The 22,721-nt window shown below is 36.7% G+C and overlaps 1 protein-coding gene across 1 annotated transcript in view; it reads left to right on the top strand.

Annotated features, from left to right (window-relative positions):
• CFAP47 (cilia and flagella associated protein 47) overlaps positions 1-22,721 on the top strand; it is a 544,336-nt gene that overhangs the window by 463,070 nt on the left and 58,545 nt on the right. Inside the window, exons 61-63 of the mRNA XM_047716464.1 lie at positions 15,259-15,418; positions 16,797-16,891; positions 20,864-21,016. Coding sequence (XP_047572420.1) covers positions 15,259-15,418; positions 16,797-16,891; positions 20,864-21,016 — 408 coding nt within the window. The remainder of the gene's footprint in view (positions 1-15,258; positions 15,419-16,796; positions 16,892-20,863; positions 21,017-22,721) is intronic.

Genomic DNA, 22,721 nt, shown 5'->3' with positions numbered 1-22,721 from the left:
TTTAGCAATATTTTTTATTCCAAAAGAAATAATAGAACTAAGAAAATCATAATATAAAAAAAGATCTGTCTTGGATTATCTATAAATATTAGAAACAATTCATATTTGCCAGAATATTTTTAAAATACTCCTATTTTGGGGGCTTCTGGTTTTGCCAAGATGGCGTAGTCCTTTTCTTCCTACCCTACTCTAGACAAACAGTGGAAAACTCCTATGTCCCCTGCTCCAATAGTCTCAGTAAGGCCAAGGAGATCATTGATTTTGCATCCTTCCACCCTCATGTCTCTTAAGCAGCACACTTTGATTCCCCTTGCCTGTCTCTGTTGATGGGGCCAAGCAGCAAAACTAATCTATCATTCTTCCAGCTGAAGTAGGCAGTGCTCCAGTTCCCTTGCTACAACAGAGTTGGTGGAGCCAAGAGTAGAGTTTAATTTCTATTTCTTCCCTGGCAGAAACAGGTAGAGCTCATAGTACCCCACCAGGAAGGTGTCAGCAGTGCTGTTGTAAGCTGAAAGCTCATCCTCACCCAGGAGTAATGAGACTTAAAGAGCTGGTGCCTGGAGGAGCTACCTCTACCTACACCTGTTGTCAGTGAGACAGCAAATTGGTGCATGTTGGGCTAGTAAGCCATCTACTTTTCTTCCCTTTCTGGTGTCAGCAAGATCCAGTAGGGAGTAAACCAGGGCCATTAGACACTCCTATTCCATCCCATTCCTTGGAGTCAGTGAGATCCAGTGGGGACCACAGTCTATACCCCTAGCAAGCATCAACAAGGTAAAATGAAGTGATCTGAGGCAGGATGGTTGGCTTTCTGAACCCTTCTCTCTATATGTGAGCTGGGACCAGTGGAAAACTGAGCCTCCAACCCCACCTAGCATCAATGAGGTAGAATGAAGTGGTGACCGGTAGAGCTAGTTGGCACTCTGCTTCTTCCTATCTATCCTCTTGGTCATTTCTCTTGGGCCCATTAGGGAACAGACCTTCCACACCACCCTTCTGCAATGAGGCAGTGTAAATCAATGTCCCACATTCTGCTTCAGCAAATAATTTTGAATTCTCATTGAACAAACTGAAAAAGGGAATCTGAGAAAAAAATGTAAGTTAAAGAACCAAATTGAAGTACTAGTACTGGTAAAATATGTTAAGTTAAATAAATATGTCACTGGATGTGATCAAGAAGAGAATGGAAATGATGGAGAATAGAATCAGTGAATGTGAGGAAAAATTAGAATCATCACAGACTGAGCAACAGAGAGAAGATAAACTGAAAAATAAAAAAAAAAAGCACAGAGATTCAGGGACCTGTTGGAAAATAATAAAAAGATAAAAGTCACATCAGAGCCCCAGAGGAAGAAGAGAGTCTGTGACTGAAACATTATTCAAAGATATAATATCTGAAAACTTGTGATGAAATACATAAATTTAAGATTCAAGAGACTAGTAAACTCCAAGTAGTTTAAAGCAACAGGAATGCATAGCAAAACACATCATAATTAAACTTCAGTGAACAAAAGACAGAAAGCAGCCAGAGAGAAATGGTGTGTTACAGGGAAACAGCAATTCATATATCAAGAGATTTCTCATCTGAAACCATGGAGGCCAGAAAAGGAAGAACTGTGAACTGCAAATTTTATATCCTGAGAATATATCCTTCATGAATGTAGGGGAAATAGACATTCTTAGATGAGGGAAAAGGAAGACGATTTTTTTTTAAGATTTTATTTATTTATTTGACACAGAGAGAGAGAGAGATCACAAGCAGGTGGACAGGCAAACAGAGAGAGAGGGGGAAGCAGGCTCCCCGCCGAGCAGAGAGCCTGATGTGGGGCTCGATTCCAGGACCCTGAGATCATGACCTGAGCCGAAGGCAGAGGCTTAACCCACTGAGCCACCCAAGCACCCCTGCCTTATGTTTGATATTCTGGAATTAGAATTTCTGTAAGGCAATTCAAACCAGTCCTTAAAGAATGGATGAGGAGCACTAGGTGTGGTGCATAAACAATTAATTTTGGAACACTGAAAAAAAATTAAGTTAAATTTTAAAAAAAGAATAGATGAGGAGTATTCTCTAAACAGATAGGAAGTGAAAACATAAGAAGAATTAGAACTTCAGAAAATGAAGAACATTGAAATGGGTAAGATAAATATTAGTAAACTCTCTTACTTCTATTGAGTTCCTTAAATCATATTTGCTGATTGAAGCAAAAACTCCACTTCGTGTTATGGAGTCTATTTATATATCTCTATCTATCTAGAGAGAGAAAAAAAGTCTTAAGATAATTATATTTGAAATATGGAGCAGATAAAGTGACCTAAATGGAAATATATATTAATTGTATTTTCCTAATTTCTGTATTTTTGATGCTCTGGTACCTGGGACCTTGTTGGGAACTGTCTCTCCCAGGGTTAGCTAATTCCCAGAGATAGCAAATGACTCATTTGTGAGCACCTTTTGTAGTCAAACTAACAAATTTAGAATCCACGCCTCCCACACCTCTTCTGTTAGGCTTTTACATTCTAGACCAATATCCTCCTACCCTTATTACCCGGGACTAGGAACCCTTACTCTCCAAAGCCTACTGAAATTTTTCAAACTAGCCAATCCTAAACCTGCTTAGCCAATTTACCCTATCTTGCTCATTCCTTCCCATGAAAACCACAATAAAGACTTTTGCCTTTTCTCCCACTTCATGACTTACTCTGGTGCTTCTCCCTGTGGCCCTGCATGGCATGGCATGCCTCCTGTTTCTAGAGGTACATGAGTGTAAAAACTTCTTCATGACAGTCACTTCTGTGTTTGTATGTTACCACATGTGATTAAAACAAATTCTGAGTACATTTTAAAACATAAGGTATATACACTTCATTCAAAGTAGCTAAATATTGATACCTGTGGACAGCAGTAGGTTACATATGTATATTGAATTATCACTTAAAACAACTAAGAAAGTTACATGAAGTAATATACTAAAAAACATTATATATCAGTTAGAATCCTAAAATATGTTCAAGTAGCTCATGACAGTACCACTACACATAACCCTAAGATATTAGAAAAATAAAGCGGTATTACAGACAGCTCTAAACATATAAATCCAACAACGTAGGAGAAAATGCTTCATTTCTAGTAAATTTCAAACTACCAGTATTCATCAAAGATGAAATAGATAATATGAATAGTCCTATAACTATTAAAGAAATTGAATTCATAATTGAAAAACTTCCAAAAAGAAATTTTCAGGCTCACATGGCCTCAGTGGCAAATTCTATCAGATATTTAAAGAATTAACATAAATCCGTCTCAAACTCTTCCCCAAAAAAGAAGGGGAAAGAACACCATATAACCTATTCTGTTACCAACATTACCCTGAAAACAAACCCCAGAAAATCACAATAAAGAAAAACTACAAACTAATATTATTCATGAAATTGGACATAAAATGTCAATAAATTGAATCCATCACTATATAACAAAAAATACACCCACAACCAAATGGGGTTTATTCTAGAAGTAAAGACTGGTTCTGTATTTGAAACTGCATTAATATAATCCACCCTGTTAGAAAGATTAAGGGGGAGGAATCACATGTCAATCAATATGGAAAAAGCATTAGAATAAACCCAATATCCATTTCTTAGAAAACTCTTTATGACCTAGGAATAAAAGGGAATTTCCTCAACCCAATAAAGAGCTGAATTGATAAAACTACAGCTAATATCAGATTCAGTTATGAGACAAAGTACTTTCTCTCTAAAATAGGCAGGGACACAAGGATGCCATTCTCATCACTTATTTAAAGTGATTTAAAGGAAGTCCTAGCGAATACAAAATGGCAAGCAAAGGAAGCGAAGGCAAATAGAATGGAAAGGAAGAAAACAGTCCCAGTTTTCATATCACATGATGGTCTATCAGAAAATCCGAAGAGATCTTAAAAAAAAAAGTCTGTGGGAGTATTGAGTTCAAGGATGCTACAGTAAATATGAACAATACACAAATCATATTTATGTACACTAGCAGTGAAAACATGGAAACAGAGTTTAAAAACATAATACTATTTACAATCTTTCCAAATAAATGAAATACTTAGAAATAAATCTAACAAAACCTGTAAAGGACTTATATACAAAAACGATAAAATCAAACAACATATAAATAGAGAGATACACTGTATTCATGTGGTGCAAAACTCAATATAGTAAAAATGTCAGTTCTACCCAAATTGATCCATAGGTTTGATGCAATTCCTGTCAAGATGCTCACCCCTCGGGGTGCCCGAGTGGTTCAGTCAATTAAGTATCTGACTCTTTATTTAGGCTCAGGTCATGATCTCGTGGTCCTGAGATCGAACCCTGAGTTGGACTCCGCAGTCAGCGCAGAGTCTGCTTGGGATTCTCTCTCTCCCTCTGCCCCAACCTCCCCATTTGCATACTCTCTCTCTCTCGAAAGTAAATAAATAAAATCTTAAAAAAAAAAGATGATCATAACTTATGCAAATTTAACCTAAAACAATCCTAAGCAAATAGTTCTTATATTTCACTAATAGCAAATTCCATAATGGGAAAAATTAACAAATTGGGCATCATTAAACTAAAATATTTTGCTCTGTAAAAGCCCATGAGAAGATAATGAAATGGAAAACTACAGACTGGGTGAAAATATTTGCAAAACGTGATAAAGGATTAGTATCTAAAACATAAAAAGTACAGAAAACTCACTAATAAAAATACAATTAAAGTAGAGCATGATCCAAGAACATGAACAGATATTTCACCAAGGAAGATATACTGGTGACTAATAAGCACATGAAAAGGTGTTCAATATAATTAGTCTTTAGGGAAATGCAAAATAAAACCATAATGAAATTTTACTACAAACACATTAGAATGGTTAAACTAAAAAAATACTAACAACATAAAGTGTTGGGAAAGATGTAAAGAAGTGATTGCTCATACACTGCTGGTGGGAATGTAAAGGGATAGAGCCACTCTGGAAAACTGGTATTTTTTTGTAAAGGCAGACATGCGACTCTTTGTCATCCAACAGTTGCACTCCTGGGAATTTATCCCAGAAAAATGAAAGTTTATTTCTACATAAAAACATGTGCACGAATGTTCATGACAGATTTATCCATAGTAGCCCAAATCTGCAAACTACCTAGTTGCCTGTCAGTGGGTGAATACGTAAGCAAACTGCTCCATCCATAACACGAACTACAGCAGTAGAAAGGAATGAAACGCTAATAAGCACAAGTTGATCAAATGTCCAGAGACTTAAACTAAATGGAAAGGCCAACTTCAAAAATTTACTTACAATATGATTCCATTTATTTAACATTCTTGATGTGACAAATTTATAGAAATGGAGCATGGATTAGTGGTTGTAATGATTCAAGGATGGAGTAGGGGATCGAGTAGGGGTGTCTGTAAAAGGTCAACCAGAGGGATCCTTGTGGTGATGAAAATTTCCTATATCTTGACTATATCAATATAAATATCCTGGGTTTCCCCCCTTTTTTTCCTTTATTAAAAATTTATTTATTTTGGAGAGATAGAGCACTCGAGGAAAGATGCATTGGGGAGGGGCAGAGGGAGCAACATAATCTCAAGGAGACTCCCCAATGAACCCAACATGGGGCCCAATCCTACAACCCTGAGATCATGACCTGAGCTGAAATCAAGTCAGATGCTTAACCAAGTGAGCCACCCAGGTGCCCTTAAATATTCTGGTTTTTAAATTGTTTTATAGTTTTACAGGATATTACCATGGAAGATAGCTGGGTAAATGGTATATGGGATCTCTTTTTCATTTCTTAAAACTGCACATTTATAATTATTTCAAATATTTTTGTGTTGTATATGGGTGATATTATATTATAAGAGAATAATCTAAAGGATAAATATATACACTGTGTTTGGTATCTATAGTATCTATTGCTTAAAAAATATACTATGCGGGGTGCCTGGGTGGCTCAGTCGGTTAAGAATCTGCCTTCAGCTCAGGTCATGATCCCAGGATCCTGGGATCGAGCCCCGCATCGGGCTCTCTGCTCAGTGGGGAGCCTGCTTCCATCTCTCTCTCTCTCTCTGCCTGCCTCTCTGCCTACTTGTGATCTCTGTCTGTCAAATAAATAAAATCTTAAAAAAAAAGATATACTATGCATCACTTATATTTACATGATTGCTAATAATCAGAGCTAAATAAGCAGAGTTCTAGCATTAGCATTTAGTAAGGAGACATTGTTTTTTTTTGTTTGTTTAAAGATTTTATGTACTTATTTGATAGAGACACAGCAAGAAAGGGAACACAAGCAGGAGCGTGGGAGAGGAAGAAGCAGGTTTCCCGCAGAGCAGGGAGCCCAATGTGGGGCTCAATCCTGGGACACTGGGATCATGACCTGAGCCAAAGGCAAACGCTTAATGACTGAGCCACCCAGGCGCCCCTGGTTTTTCCCTTATAAGAGATCATTGATATGTTTCATGTTGATTTTGTTAACATATATCATGTAATTTGACAATCAATAATAAAAATGTTATTTAATAAAGTAGTATGTTTTTGAAACTAAATATTGCTATTTGTGAATTGGAGGACATCTTTAAGACCTTAGTGTTTAGGGGTTCCTGGTGACTCCGTCAGTTAAGCATCTGACTTTGATTTTGCCCCAGGTCATGACCTCAGGGTTATGGGATTGATGTCGGTGTCAAGGGATTGAACCTGGCTCAGCACTCAGCATGGAGTCTGCTAAAGATTCTCTCCCCCTTTCCATCTGCTCCTCTTCCTGTTCTCTCTCTCAGTCTCTCTCTGTAAAAATATAATAAATAAAATCCTTAAAAAAAAAAAAGAACTCAGTGTTTAGTGACATTTACCATGCGAGCTGCTGCCTAACATAAAGTATGCCCAGGTCTCCAGATAATTGTCATGAATGTTTATTAAATTATGTCTACTGCTGAGCATGATTTCACATTTTTAATAAAAATTCTCCTCCTATTATGTCAAATGACCAATTTAACAGACAAATAAGCACAGGTTCTAATCACATAGATTTGTAATTACGATTTATAGCATAAAGCAGGTGGATTTCTTAGCTAGTCAGTGAAGCTACTGATTTTATTACAAGACACAAAGCTACAGCTTTTCTTATGCAAAGATGTCTGGATGCCTGTCTTAGAAAAGTCTCTATAACCTGAAATTTAGACCCACATACACCACTAGAATATTTCTACTCAGAGAACAGAAATTGAATTATTAAAATAGTTTATATAATGTCTGGGCTTGTAAAATGGAGCCCAAGGCACAGTGATCCCCCCCCTATTTAAAAAATGCAATTTTCCTAGTTACAGAAATAAAGGTGAAAGATACTCTAACAGAGCGAAGACTAGTATCTGCTTAGGCATTATAGGCTTTTAAGACAGGTAGAATGGTTGATAGATGTATAGATGAGTAGATGGAGAGAAGGGAAAGCAGAAATAAGTAAATTTTAAATGGTGAACTTTTGGTGGGACGTGATTTTCCTTTAGTGAAATCTGCTTGTAGTAAAATTTCCTACAGTGAATTGAAACTTGGTAACTACTACTGACCTCCAGCATTTCCTCTTCTTCTCACATCTGATATTCTTCCTGTTTCATTGAGAATAGACTCAAATCAGAGTCTCATTGTCTGGTTCTTCCATTATACCAACCAGCCTAATTCTATTTTTCACCCCGGTGTCTTGCATCCCCTCCCATTATATCGGAAAAGTTCTCTGTACTCTTATAGCCATCCCTCTACTTGTTCGCTGAATCCCACAGCTACTCAACTACATGGAACTCTCCAGAAGTTTCTCCTTTTGTCTTCTCTATAATAATTCTTATCGTATTATTCCTAGCAACATATACATGCTATAATAATAGCTCCTGATGTTAAAAGACATGTCTCTTTTTACCCCTTATCCTTGCCAGCTACAATCTCATTTCTCTGATTGTAGAACATGGTGGAAGTTTGTCTATACTTAGGGTCCTCACTTCTTATACCATTATCTTTTTCACCTAAACTAATCTGACTGTATGGCCCATCTGTCCACAGATACTCTTTTTAAGTTCATCAGTAACCTAACACTGCCAGATCTAATCATCTGTATGCAGTCCTTGTCTTGTCCAACTCATGATTTTTACTCAACACAGCTGATCTCTGACTGTTTTGGAAACAACTGGCTTCCAGGACTTCATTCTCCTTTGATTCTCCTTCTCTCTCTCTCTGAAGTCCTCCTCATTCTCTTTTGCTTGCTTCTCCCTTATTCCCATCCCTGTGACTTCCTGGAGGCCCAAGGCTCAGTCTTCTTTTCATTTCTAGCCACATTCCTTCCCTATGAGGTCTCCTCATTCAGCCACACATGAGATTATAAGAACTTCTAAATTGATAGGCCCAGCTTCAGCCTCTCCTTAAATCCACTTCATATAGCCACTTGCTATCTTCACAGTTCCTGCCATGGATGTCTACAAGGCTTCTCAAACTTCCTTGGGTGCTCTGTGCAAATGACACCTTATCAGAGAAGCCTTCCTAGACCACCCTATGTTAACATCCACATGACTCTCTAACCCTTTATTGTTTTATCTGCACCTTGCATACAAATACATTTTTTTATTGCTTGACTCCTACCCTCACCCCCTAATGCATACTGGAATGCATGACTCAGGAAAGCAGGGGATACATTTTTTTCACTGTTTCATTGCCAGTGCTTATTATAGTGCATGGCACATAGCATTTTCTGAATGAAGAAGGGAAGTATAAAACAGTGTAGAAGCAGTGTTCTACTGTACAAAATGGGATTATGTGGATGGAACTGGAGTACTACCTTTACCATAGCAAAATCTTGATTACGTATATTATATTTGCTTTCTCATAAAGGGAAAATCTCATTTAGAAATAGAAATAATTTTCGGGTGGCTCAGTGGGTTAAAGCCTCTGCCTTCAGCTCAAGTCATGATCCCAGGGTCCTGGGATCAAGCCCCACATCGGGCTCTCTGCTCAGCAGGGAGCCTGCTTCCTCCTCTCTCTCTCTGCCTGCCGCTCTGCCTACTTGTGATCTGTCAAATAAATAAATAAAATCTTAAAAAAAAAAGAAATATAAATAATTTTCTCAGTGCTAGTAACAGAGCAAAGATTTAAACTTCTAAAGGTCATGCTCTACACTGTATCATAGAGTATTCCTGTAAGTAGAGAGATCTTACATGCGTATACATATACACATGCATTTACGTGTGTGCGCACATGCGTGTGCACACACACGCTACTTAGTAGGGTGTAGGGGCAAGGAAGGCATGGTAGTTGATCAATAAAGTATATTAGTTGTAGTACTAGACATTATTTTATCTTAGAATTTTCTGTGGGTGATCTTAATTGAAATTAAAATTAGCTACTTTCCAAGAAAATGTTCAATTCCCTGAAATTAAATTTTTATAAAGATTTTATTTATTTGACAGAGAGAGATCACAAGTAGACAGAGAGGCAAGCAGAGAGAGAGAGAGAGGAGGAAGCAGGCTCCCTGCTGAGCAGAGAGCCCGATGCGGGACTCGATCCCAGAACCCTGAGATCATGACCTGAGCTGAAGGCAGAGGCTTAACCCACTGAGCCACCCAGGCGCCCCTCCCTGAAATTAATTTTTTGAATCTTATTTATCTTTTCTATTTGTGAGGAAAAAATGTTATCACAGGATATTAGAGCTGGAAGGAACATTAAGGTAGTCTATTCCAAACACACAGGTAAACCTCAAAACCCTTCTTTCATCATTGTCGGGACTTATGCAGCATGTATTTGATGGCCTTTAATCATAGCAAACTCTTTCCTTCACTGTGCATCTGGTCAGGAGACTCTGTTTTTTTTTTTTTTTTTTTTTTTCGTTTTATTTTTATTTACTTTTACTGTGTTGTTAGTCACCATACATTACATCATTAGTTTTTGATGCAGTGTTCCCCAATCCATTGTTTGCATATAACACCTAGTGCTCCAAGCAATACGTGCCCTCCTTAATACCCATCACCAGGCTGACACATCCCCCCACCCCCTTCCCCTCTGAAACCCTCAGTTTGATTCCTGGAGTCCACAGTCTCTTGTGGTTCGTCTCCCCCTCCAAACCCCCCCCACCACCACTTCACTTTTCCTTTCCTTCCCCTAATGTCCTCCATGTTATTCCTTATGTTCCACAAATAAGTGAAACCATATGATAATTTACTTTCTGTGCTTGACTTACTTCTCTTAGAGTAAAACGCAATCCCTGAAATGTCCTTTTTGCTATTCATTAGATGCCCCCATTCAGTTGAGTCAAGATACAAGTAGGAAAGGAAGAATCCTTCATCCCTAGCTTATCCATGATCATGGCTGCCAAATAGCAATCAGAATCAAGTTTCTTTATCTGTCCTATGTTTTTTTTTTTTTAAAGAGGTCTTTTAAAAAATATTTAATTTATTTATTTGAGAGAGAGAAACAGAGATAGAGAGAGACAGAGATAGTAAGAGAAAGCACAGGCAGGGAGAAGAGTGAGAGGCAAGCTCCCCGCTGAGCAGGGAGCCCAACACAGAGCTCAATTCCAGGACTCCCGGATCATGACCCGAGCTGAAGGCACGTGCTCAACTCACTGAGCCACCCAAGCACCCCTGCCTTATGTTTGAGATTCTGGAATTAGAATTTCTGTAAGCCAGTTAATTCAATGGCACCCCATACTTCAGCCTCTAACATAAGAAAAGATAATTTCATGAATTAGATTTGCTAGAGCTATAATAACTAAATACTAGACTAGGTATTAAAACTGGCTTAAACAAAATAAATTTGTTTTCTCACAGTTTTGCCAGCTAGAAGTATAACATCAAGGAATTGGGAGGTTTGGTTTCTTCCAAGGTGTCTCTCTTTGGCTTGTAGATGGTTGCCTTCTCATCATGTCCTCACATTGTCTTTCCTTTGGGGTATGCACATTCCTGGTGTGTGTTTGTGTATCTGAATTTCCTCTTTTTATAAGGACACCAGTCATATTGAACTAGGGCCCACCCTAACAGTCTTATTTTAACTTAACCACATCTGCAAAGGCCCTAACTCTGAATATAGTCACATTCTAAAATACAGGAAATCAGGGCTTCATCATATCAATAGTGGCCAGGGAACAGTGGCCACACATAACTCACCTCCACAGGAACCAATGAAAGAACTCTTCTCCAAACCACCACATTAACAATTCTGTTCCATTTTTTTAAGTCATAGTTTAAAAACTTTTGAAATCAGTTTTTCAAAAAATAAAGTATCCAAGTAGAAAGTGAATAGATTTCATGCTTGAAACTGGTTGATGACAAGTCCTGTTCATCTTGTACTCTTATTTAAAATTAAAATTTAAAACTTGTACTCATTTAAAATAAAGCACGATAACCAAAATAATAGCATGACTTAGGGTGTTAATATGTTTCTTAGTATCTCTTTGATTACCTGACATGGGCCGTTCCTACGGCCATGCTAAATATTAGAAATTATGCTGTGGGAAGCAGCAATGTCATACCACTCAAGTGATTAAAAATGAATCTCCCAGGATGAAATACTTTCATTGCTAAAATGAGGATTATGCTCATTTTACTCTCTTGAGAAGATTTTCTTCTAAGAAGGCAGGAAACCTCATAGCCATTAAAGCATTGTATCATTTCTGTATTTCAAATGAGAGATCAGTGCATAAATATTTCTAACACCTTTAATCAAAAGAGCAATCAAAATAGCAGTTTTAAAATACACTGAATAAAATTTGAATGCTAAGTGCAACAAGACCATAGGAGATTTCAAAGGCAAAATAATAATATCACACTTTGTAATGTTTCTCAGATATTAAGCATAAAGTATCATCAGGGTTTTGAAAATTCTTTAAATAATGTATATCTCTCATAAAATATATAAGTCCATAAAATTAATCATGTAAAATAAAATGTGCATATCCCCCCCGATGTTTATTAGGGCTTTGAACTTGAAGAATGATAACTGTAATGGAAAAAGGTAAATATATGTGTGGTTAGTTTGTGTGGTTACCATATGGAAGCGGGATAAAACAGAAAGAGAAAAGCTCAGAAAATGTTTTGAGTTTAGAATGTTTATCAACCTAAGGAGTATCATCATGGTAGCTGGATTTCCTTGTCAGAAGATAGAAAAAAACGTATGTAGTTTCTCTCAGCTTTCTGCTAAATACCTATGAAGATGCTGAAATAAGCCTCTGGCAAGACTGAAAATTAAAACTGGCCACAAACCTACTCCAAGAACTTAGATGCACCTAATACAATGCCCAGATGAGAAATATAAAATAAAGGCCATGGGGCGCCTGGGTAGCTCAGTCCTTAAGCATCTGCTTGCCACGGGAAGCCTGCTTCTCCCCCTCCCACTCCCCCTGCTTGTATTCCCTCTCTCGCTTTCTCTCTCTCTCTGTCAAATAAATAAATGAAATCTTTAAAAAAAAATAAAGGCCATATGCTTGCTCTTGAATAGATCATGAATAGGCAAAAATGTCAGTTATCCCAAAAGTATAAATGTAGGATGATTCTATTAAATGTACTGTTTGCCACCCCATCCATTTCCTGGAGCTAACTGTTCATTCCAAATGTAGGAAAATTCTTTTAAAAAATGAGCTGGAGGAGGAGGCAATTAGTCCCACTAGAAAATAAAACACCTGTAATTACAGCAATGTGACATGTACAAATGAAGAGGAAAAAAGATTGACAAAATCTAGGAAATCCAGAAAAAGAGTAAAATATGTATGGACATGCCATGAAGGTAGCATTTCAAGTCAGTGAATTTTTAAATAAGTGGTTTTGTGTAATTAGTCCCATAGAAAATCAGTAACATTGGATACATTCTTCTTCCTTTCATATATATGGATAAATTACAAATGGATCCAATCACTATAAAAATGAGAGCATACAGGTATTAGAAGAAAACATGGGTAGATTTTTTTGTACGGTAGAAGTGAGGACAGCTTTCCTGTCTCTACTCAAAGTGTTCCACAGGATAATGGGAAAACCACAGGAAATAAAACTCATTTGTGAGACACAAAATGAACTTGATAAATTCTTGAAGTTCTTTTTGATGTTAAATTCCAGTGATTTCATGGAAGTGAATAATAGCACAGTGATTCTTACTATTCAAAGATATAATAACAGTGAAGGAAACTTATGATCACTTGGGCAGAGAACTATTTTTCTACTTGTAGACCTGTGAAGCGTTACAGCCACAAATAGGCTACTGGAATTTTAAGTAAACGGACTTATTTATCATTGCATTGTCTTTCCATAGTTTCGATTCAAAGATTATAAGAAAGCATGATGTTGGCAATGAATTACCCTTTTTGTATCTTTGTCTTGGCTCCTTACACCATCTAATGTGTAGGTTTTACTTTTAGTCATGCTAAAAGCTATTTTTAGTGATAACATAGAATTTTATAAGGGTAAATGATCCTTTCTAAACTTGATTTCCTTGGGGATACGTGGATGGTTTATTCCACCAGCTCTTTCTCTTTTTATTCCTATTCCAACTCTTTATCCTATCCTCTTGCTACTTTTATCCATTTGAATGCAATGATTCATTAAAGCTCTAGAGTTCATGAAGACAAAGTTGGAGATGGCAGACACTGTTTAGATATCTTAAGCAACACTGTCTTCTTTGACCAGTTTTTGCACCAAATTGTCTCACTTTCTCCACCTCTAAAATGAGAAACATAGTAGTGCGTAATTTGCAGTGATTTTCCGAGATTGAAGTGGGGTATTGTGTGAAAAATACTTAGCACAGTGCCTGGCATGGAACAAATACTCAATACGTATTAAGTAGTATTCATATTAATTATTAACTATGATTAACTACGCTATGAGACAGAACATTTTCATTTCCTGAAGGAGTAAAATTTAAAATTTAAAAATTTATAAGAATTTTGAGTTGGGATATTTTGGACAGGGGCCGTTTTCTAATTTTTTCTTAATGTTCTTAATGGTTTAGTACAGTGTTCTTAGCTGAGAAAAAATAGCTTTGAAAATCATTGATTTTTATAACAAAGAATTTAAATAACCAGAATATAGTCAATAATCTCTTCTTTTCTTATAAAGAAATAGTGTCACTCTTCAAAATAAAGGAAGACATCCTTCCCTCAGAAATCCTCACTGCTTTAAATAGCCAGAAGCTCACCATGCTTCCAGCCTCTCAATACTTGTCCAATAGGAAGGACACATTGTTTTTCAAAGTGTGGCCGCATGACCATGTGCTTCTAGAACGAATAAGGAGCTACTTAAATATGCAGCTTTTGGGCCCCAGCCCAGACTGAATAATTCAGAATCTATAGGTGGAGCTTAGCAGGCTTCTGTCTAACAAGTTTTGCAGGTGATTCTTATGTAACGGTTGAAAATTTTCAATTTTATTAGAACACAAGAAGATGCTGTCAGTTTTTCTGTCTTCTGGGGTTTACAACCTGGAGTGGATCCCCCTTTCTTTCACAAATAATCTTTGGCTTCCCTACTGGATCAGTTGAAAAAATGAACACTTTACTGGTAACAATTTTTGTAGTCCAAGCTGAAAACTGGAGCTGTTATTGTCTAGAAAAAAAAAAAATACAAAGTATTGAAAGAGTCAAAAATTGCTGTACTTTGGCTTTTGCAAAATGTAGCCGAAGACTTGGGGGGTACCTAGGTGGCTCAGTTGTTTAAGCCTCTGCCTTCCAGCGTAACCTGGGGCTCCCTGCTCAACCTGGAGTCCGCTTTTCCTTCTCCCTTTGCCCCTCCCCCATGTCATGCTCCCTTGTGTGCTTTCTCTCTCTCTCTCAAATAAATAAATAAATAAATAAATAAAATCTTCTAAAAAATGTAGTAAGACTTGGAAAGACTCATGGGTTTTATGGTTCTTTTATCACTCTGGGAAACCTAAGCCATCACTTCTCAACATTTCCTCATCCCTTCCCGCCTCATCAGGAGAAGCTTCTTGCCTCAGGATAAAATGTGTTTCTAATAGGGTTGTTGGCATTTAAGGAAAATTAGTGAAGCCAGTGAAGTGCACTTATAATTTAGCGTGAAGCATTTTCTTGCTCAGAAGTGATTTTGAAAAACTGATAATAAAGGAATTAGGAGATTATATTCAGCTGTTAAAATTATATTTGTATAAGACTAATGAATCATAGACCTGTACCCCTGAATCATGATATATGTTAATTTAAAAAAAGAAAGAAAAAGAAAAAATTATATTCTGAAAATGTTTACCACATTAAAAATTTTTTTGTGTGTTTTTTACAGGAATCGCATTGCCTCCTAAAGGAACTATAGATATCCCAGTGTTATTTATGCCCCACATTATGAAATTACACAGAACAATGGTCATTGTTCAAATGATGAGGGCGAACAGAAAAAGTTGGCCTATTGACAATTTTGATGAATTGAGCACAGAGATGAAAAGGTAACTTTTAAACAAGGACATTGAATGAAAATGATTTTGACTGGCGCTGACGTGATCCCTTTCTTTTCTATGTTATGCAGTGTAAAGTTCATGATTTTATATTCTCTGAAGTGTTGAAATTTATATGTTCATAAGAGGAAAATACATTCGTTATATGGGTATAGTATATATCATTTGATGTTCAGAGGGATTTGAAGTTCAGAGTGATGAACAAGTCAACCTTAAGTATCAGGTCAATGAATCAGAATCAGAGACAGGCAAAGGGACTCCTTCTGACTGGGAAAATAGTTCCTGCTGAGACAACAAATAATAAATCTCTAGAGAACAACCTGAAGCAGCTTATCTTGGCAGAGTATAGGACTGGTGATGATGGCTTTCACCAAGTGATGGCCCTGTGCCAGGTGGGGATGACACCCTGAGGAAACGCCGCCATGACTACTGCCATTAACTGTGTCCCTACCAGGATGCGCTTCACTGAAATTTAAGCAAACTCCAATGATACAAAATGTATTTGTTTTCTCTGCTTTTATTGTTTCATTAAATAATGATATAGAAGTCTTAATTTAAAAGGAATTCTTACTTTGTCCTTTGTGTGGATATTTCTTCTCCACATTTAAAACAATTCTGTGAGCCCCCTGGTGTCCATTCTGCCATGATGTTCACCATTCAGTCAAGACTGCCTATGTATTTGCGGGTCCCAGTGTAAAATGAAAATGAGGGAGCCCTTGTTCAAAAATGGTTGAGAGTTTCAAGACAGTTACAGTGGTGTATTAAACAAGCATGGAACAGTTCTCTATGTGGGGTCCTTGTGCTGTTTGTTGCACAAATAGTGTGCTCATGAAGCTAATCCTGCCTACTGTGTCTTAGGTTTCATTTTTAACAAGGAAAGCCCATTTTCAACATGTACCATTGCTGTTGTCTTGACGGTATATGATAGAATATTTTGACAAATGCCCTCTTTCTTTTACTGATATCCCCCAAAAGTAAATTCTTTGTCACTGTACTTAATAGCATTTTTTGTCTTTTGCATTTTGCCTGTCCAATTTAGAATATAACCCATATGAACGGCATTACCTCTGATAAATCACATTTTAGTCTCATCAATAAATGCCAATACGAACTTTTGAAAGCAGGGGAAAAGTTCTTTATTTTTCACTTACATCTCAGGATCATTGTGTTACATTTTGTTTGTGGTAATTTCCCAGGGTTTGCTTTGAAATGTTCATAACGGTTACAGAAGATGTTTTGTATTTCATAGTTTCTCTCTATGAAAGTTTAAATTTATGAGCTCTGCTAAAATACCATTAAGTTAATAATGAATATTCTCTTTCATGCTAATATTGAAAGTGTTCCTGTTCCTAATTTAATTTCTCATTAGAACCATGGGAATAGAAAGTGGAGAAATCCAAGAAATACACTGGAAATACCCTATCCTTGGGCTTCCACAGGCAGTAAGTCCTAAATTCCCTCAAGGTACGTACATTTTGGAGTCAGAGAACACGATGATTCTAAGTGATCTTAGAGGCTCCTTTAATCCCATCTTTTCTTGTACAAGGAAGAGAACTAAGGTCTAGAGGAAGTAAATCATGAAGTGACAGAGGAGGTGGGAGTGCCAGGACTGAATCTAGTCTCCTAATCATAAGTCCAGTGATCTTTCCACCAAACCACACCATTTCCTGTTGTTCTTCCCATTAGTGAAAACCTCAAAATCAGCTAAGATAGAAATATCAGGGATACCTGGGTGGCTCAGTGGGTTAAAGCCTCTGCCTTTGGCTCAGGTCATGATCTCGGGGTCTAGGGATCGAGCCCCGTGTCGAGCTCTCTGCTCAACACGGAGCCTGCTTCCTCCTCTCTCTCTGCCTGCCTCTCTGCCTACTTGTGATCACTGTCTGTCATATAAATAAATAAAATCTTAAAAAAAAAAAAAGAAATATCATTAACATCAGACCCCTTCATCCCGCATTCTGTGAGGCCCTTGGAGAACTGCTCTAGGTAAGATTCCCAGGTACTTTGGTTCTTAGATCACACTTATTTGCCAGATTCCAGCTTCTGTGTAACTCTAAATCTCATCCAAGAACTATCCTATGGGGACACTGTTGTCCCAGACACTAAACTTGTATGATGTCCTTCAGAAACCAGTCAGAATGTACTAAAGTTTTCACAGAGGTTCAAGTCACTACCATGCACAAAACGTAAAATCCCTACTCTTAAAATGCCTTTCTTTTTCTCAGCGACCCCTCTTTTTCTTTCCCCGACTCCATACTTCTCTCAAGTTTCTATGTGTTCTCTTTCCTCAGTACTCTTCTCACTTCTTCTGCCTTCCTTGATTTTCCCATTTTCTTCCCAGAGTAAGCCTGAGAAATACAATTCCTCTTGGCTATCCATAAAGCTACCTCTTACCAGGCCTTACGCATAGCTCTTCATAACTAAGGAATGCTGAATTGCTCAGCCCCACAAAGAGGTATCACTTTGGAGCCCCTCTCCTAAGCAATACAGATGACCTGAAAGAAGTCTTGAAATTTCGAATTTTTTCTTCTCCTTCCAGTACCAGTCTTTGGTAGTGAAGCAGAGTTAGTCCTATACTGGCATATATTGTGTCACCACACCTCAAAAGGAGAGAAAATAGTAAGTTTGACTCATGGATAACAGCATTTCCCCAGATACACTGAAGGCCAAGGTTACATATTGCTTTATGTCGTTTGATTTGAAAATCCACATATCTAGCTGTACCTTTGACAGTCAATGTCATTTGTCTTACTTGAAGTATTTTTGCTCTTAAGTTAAAAAATTATCAACACATAAATGTTTCAAATATACTAAATTATCTTCTGAATGCCTCACAAACATGCCAAAATGATTCTTTTATTTCCTTCTGGAAGATAATTGTTTGTATACTTTCCATAGAGCTGAACCGTTCAAAATTTATAATACAGTCATCTGATCAAAGTGATATAATAAACCCTAGACGTTACTCTGTTGAAATAGTAACAGCAACATTGCTCATGCAGACACAGTTTTGTTTTTCCCAGATTAAAGATTTAAAGCAGATTTTTTTTCAGTCCGAAACAAAGCCCATGAAAACATAAAACGTAAATTTCTTGCAGCATTTTCCTCAAAGAAAGTTAAACATGCTGCAGAAACAAAAAGCCATTTTCTATCAAATCACTTCTCTTGGTAATTATTCAATTTTTAAATTAAGTGTGAGTTCTGTAAATAGCCTGTGTTGCTTTAGCACAACCCAGTAATAACATCAGTGTTCTGAAACAGATTGTGTACTAGTTATTAAATCATTTTAGCAGAAGTCTAAAGCCTATCCTAGTAATTATTTTTGCCTACAAATGCCCTTGAGAAAAAAAATGAGTACAATTATATAAATACATATTGCTTTCTTTCTGTACAGTCCATCCTTCATTCTTATGAACACATCAGAGAGAACCTATTGCTTTCCCTGCTCGACTGCATCACCTTTGATGCTTACGGTTTCTCTTCTGTTTTTCTGTGTCTGTCACTCAGGTTATTCTTAAACCCAGGGTACTTGTTGTTCTGTGTGTATTCCTATCTGCTCCTATCCGTTGGGGCAGATAATTGGAAAAGGACTCTACTACTCTCACAGTATGAAGACAATGGAATGTGAATCCATTGTAATTGAGTAATCCATGCATTACCAGGGCACTAATTTCCGAAGGACTTAGAGGACAAGACTAGTGACATGATACTAATTGTAACTTTGATCACACTAATTTCCAATTTAATGCTTTAAGACTGAAGCTAATTAAAACCAGAGAGGCCTGTACATTTTCCTCAATCATTTCAACCCTCTTAATTTACATCTTGTATTTCACTACTTATTCAGAGTTCAAAATGTTCAACCTGTAAGTTTTAGAATTAAAAATAAATTTATGTTATATATTTATAAGTGTGGTGCATAATTAGAAAAAACATAAATCTGAGGACATTATCTAGTTGTGCAGTTTAGATGAATATATTATTATTGATGTCACCACAGTATAGTATAATACATTTTAACAGCTTTTTTATATTGAGTCCCTTTTATCCCCCATTAACTTTATATTTTATGTGCATTTGAATTGATAAAAATATAACATCTAACATATATATGTGTGTATGTATATATATATATATATATATGCATATATATATATACATGCTTTTTTAAAGATTTATTTATTTTTTTGGAGGGGAGGAGGGGCAGAGGAAGAAGGAAAGAGAGAGTCTCAAGCAGACTCCCTGCTGAGCATGAAGCCTGACATGGGGCTCCATCTCATGACCGTGAGATCATGGCCTGAGCCAAAAATCAAAAGTCAGATGCTTAACTGACTGAGCCATCCAGGTGCCCCAAGAATCTAATGTATTTTTGAGAAAAATTATATTTATTCATGTGGGCTCTAGTGTACTTGGCTCATGATATTATAGAGCTAGTGCCAAAGGAATTCATTGATAACTCGTTTGTATAATTAGTAGTTGTATATAGAAATGATATTTTGGTTTCTCACAAGATCACTGACAACTTCTTCTGTACTTAATATAAGAAAACATTGAAATTTAATATATATGTAAAAATACATAAAGATTCAGGGGCGCCTGGGTGGCTCAGTCAATTGAGCATCCAATTTTTGGTTTCAGCTCAGGACATGATCCTAAGATCAAGCCCTGCAGTGGGCTCCAGCCTTGCATGGGGCTCCCCGCTCAGCAGGGCATATTCTTGAAGAGTCTCTCCCTCTGACCCTCCCCCCACTCATGCTTTCTCTCTCTCTCTCAAATAAATAAATAACTCTTTAAAAATATATATAAAGTTTTAATGCTGTATATTAAATTAATATTATAATCACATTTTAACATCAACATTAATTTTAAATAATTCATTACAATTTTACCTTTAACTGTTAGTGTACTTTGTAAATTTAAAAGCAATTTACAAAATAAAATCAAAATATTCTACTGAGATAATTTAAATATGAATTTTTAAAGGGCATGTGAACAAAGAATAGGAAATATTTTTGAAGTGTTACTACAAAATAAATGTTACAGAACTTATTTTTTAAAATTATTTGAAAGTATTTGCTGTAGTATTACTGTGTAATCAGAGTTTGGTATTTGCCACAATGAATATAAAACAGATAGCTGAAAAACTCATGTGTTCCTGACCACCAGTTGAATTACTGATATGACTGACTAGGTGAGTTCCTAAATCAAATTTTACATCCTAATATAATCTTCTGTAATCTAGTATATATCTTCTGGGTTAATCTCTGTCATGCTATTTTTGCATATTATTCAATATTATTTGTTTCCAAATGTCAATGTATATAGATACTGCATGAGTGTGTGTTATGCAGACACAGTAAGTCAAAGTATGCACAAGGTTATTTTTCATGACATAATTCATTTTCTTCCATCTCAACTGGAAATATTTCTCTCCTGCAGTTGTCATAAAATGTCAGTCCAGGAAGCGGGTAGAACAGGAGGTGGAAGTCACGCTGACTGGTCATTTTTTTGGAGAAAATTCTATCTTAGATGCGACAGATTTTGTAGTGATTCCAAAAAAATACTCATGTGATTCTTACGAAGATATTGATGGTAAGAGAACCACAGTCATGGATATAAAAAATGATAATAAATAAAAACTCAATTCCCTTAAATTGCAAGTTGCTGATTCTTCAGTTACACGAAAGTCCACACTCAATGTGTTTCAGCCACAAATGAGCTCAGCAAGTGTTCAGTGATGTTTCTTCTCTTCACATAGTGATTATTTCCAAAAGGAAGACAATTGTAGTTGTTAATGGATTTGTGAGAATAGGTTATGATTCTGTCATCAGTGTGGAGAGAAAAAGCTGTAGTAACTCATTTCCACATCCCTTCACTTTTAATCTCTTCCTTTATTCTCTCTTTCTGATTTAAGGAATATGATTAAAACCATGTCTTGCAGCTTTAAATTCAGAAACACAACCTTGAATAAAATGTTCCTTATTTAAAGAAATTGAAAAAGTGACATAAATTAGAAGCAGTCCCCAAATAAATTTTGTATAATAATCCCTCTGGCATTTAAAGTCTTAAAACTTGTCAACAAGTTAATATGAAGACCTGGCAGAATCAAATCACAGTGGTGCAAGGTTTAGTTTTCAACCGTCTTCCAGATGAACTGAGGTAGAATGGTCCTATTTCACATTGAAAGGGAAATTTCCTATGGCAGTATTTTATTAAAATCAAGGGGGAGAATCAATGTTTATGTGTTTATTTAAAAAACAAATTGACCACAAAATTAAGTATGAAATTCCTGCAGAAACAAAGTTTCTTCCCTAGTTTTCTCATTCATATCTATAGTTTTTTACCTTGATCTTAGTATTATTATCTTTGTGTCTGGTTTAATTATTTCAGTGATAAAAGAATATAAATGAGATATAACTGAAGAGAGAGACTGAATATATGAGTATAGAAAGAGTATACAAGAGTCAAATAGTTAATTTTTTTAAATAATATTGGCTGTTTTTATTAAATAAGAAATGCTCATTTTAAACAAGTCCAGAAATTTCTGAAGTGATACAGATAGCCACCCTCAACTCAAGTCAGTCTTATTTGGATGGTTGTTACAACTTAATAAATTTGATATATACAGTCTTGTGCTTCCAGCCACACCTGAGGGGGGGAAACATGTCTGAAATTTAACCAGCTATTTTAATCCAGACCAAATAAAAATGATAAGCAAGACAGGCTTCTCATTCTTTCTTTTCTTTGTTTCTTTCTTTTTTCTTTTTAAGATTTTATTTGAGAGAGAGAAAGTGAGAGCGCGAACAGGGGGAGCAGGGGGAGCAGAGGGAGCAGACCCCCGCTAAGCTGGGAGCCCAACAAAGCACTCAATCGTAGGAGCCTGGGATCATGACCTGAGCCAAAGGCTGACACTTAACTGACTGAGCCACCCAGGTGCCCTTCGTTTCTCTTTTACGTGAAAGCCTGGACTTGTAGGTCCAAGGAGTGTGGTGCCCGTGTTCCTTAGACCATCCAGGGACGCAGGTTCCTTTTCTCTTGTTGCTCACCATCCGCTGTGCTGTCTTCATCTACCTGTCAGTTGAGGACTCACATCTGCAGCGGAGAGCAGGCGGGTTCCCTTTAAAGCCATGACCTGAAGATGCACCCATCATTTCTACTTGCATCTCGTTGGTCAGAACTCAGTCACGTGGACACGTCTAACTGCAGTTGAAGCTGGGAAATGTAATCTCTTTATCCAGGCCCAGATTAAATTTGGGGAGTTTCTATTACTAAAAAAGAAGAAAGGAAAAAAATAAAT

The sequence above is a fragment of the Lutra lutra genome, chromosome X (assembly GCF_902655055.1).
Source record: "Lutra lutra chromosome X, mLutLut1.2, whole genome shotgun sequence".
In the NCBI taxonomy this organism is placed as follows: domain Eukaryota; kingdom Metazoa; phylum Chordata; class Mammalia; order Carnivora; family Mustelidae; genus Lutra; species Lutra lutra.
This window is presented reverse-complemented; position numbering and strand designations above follow the sequence as displayed.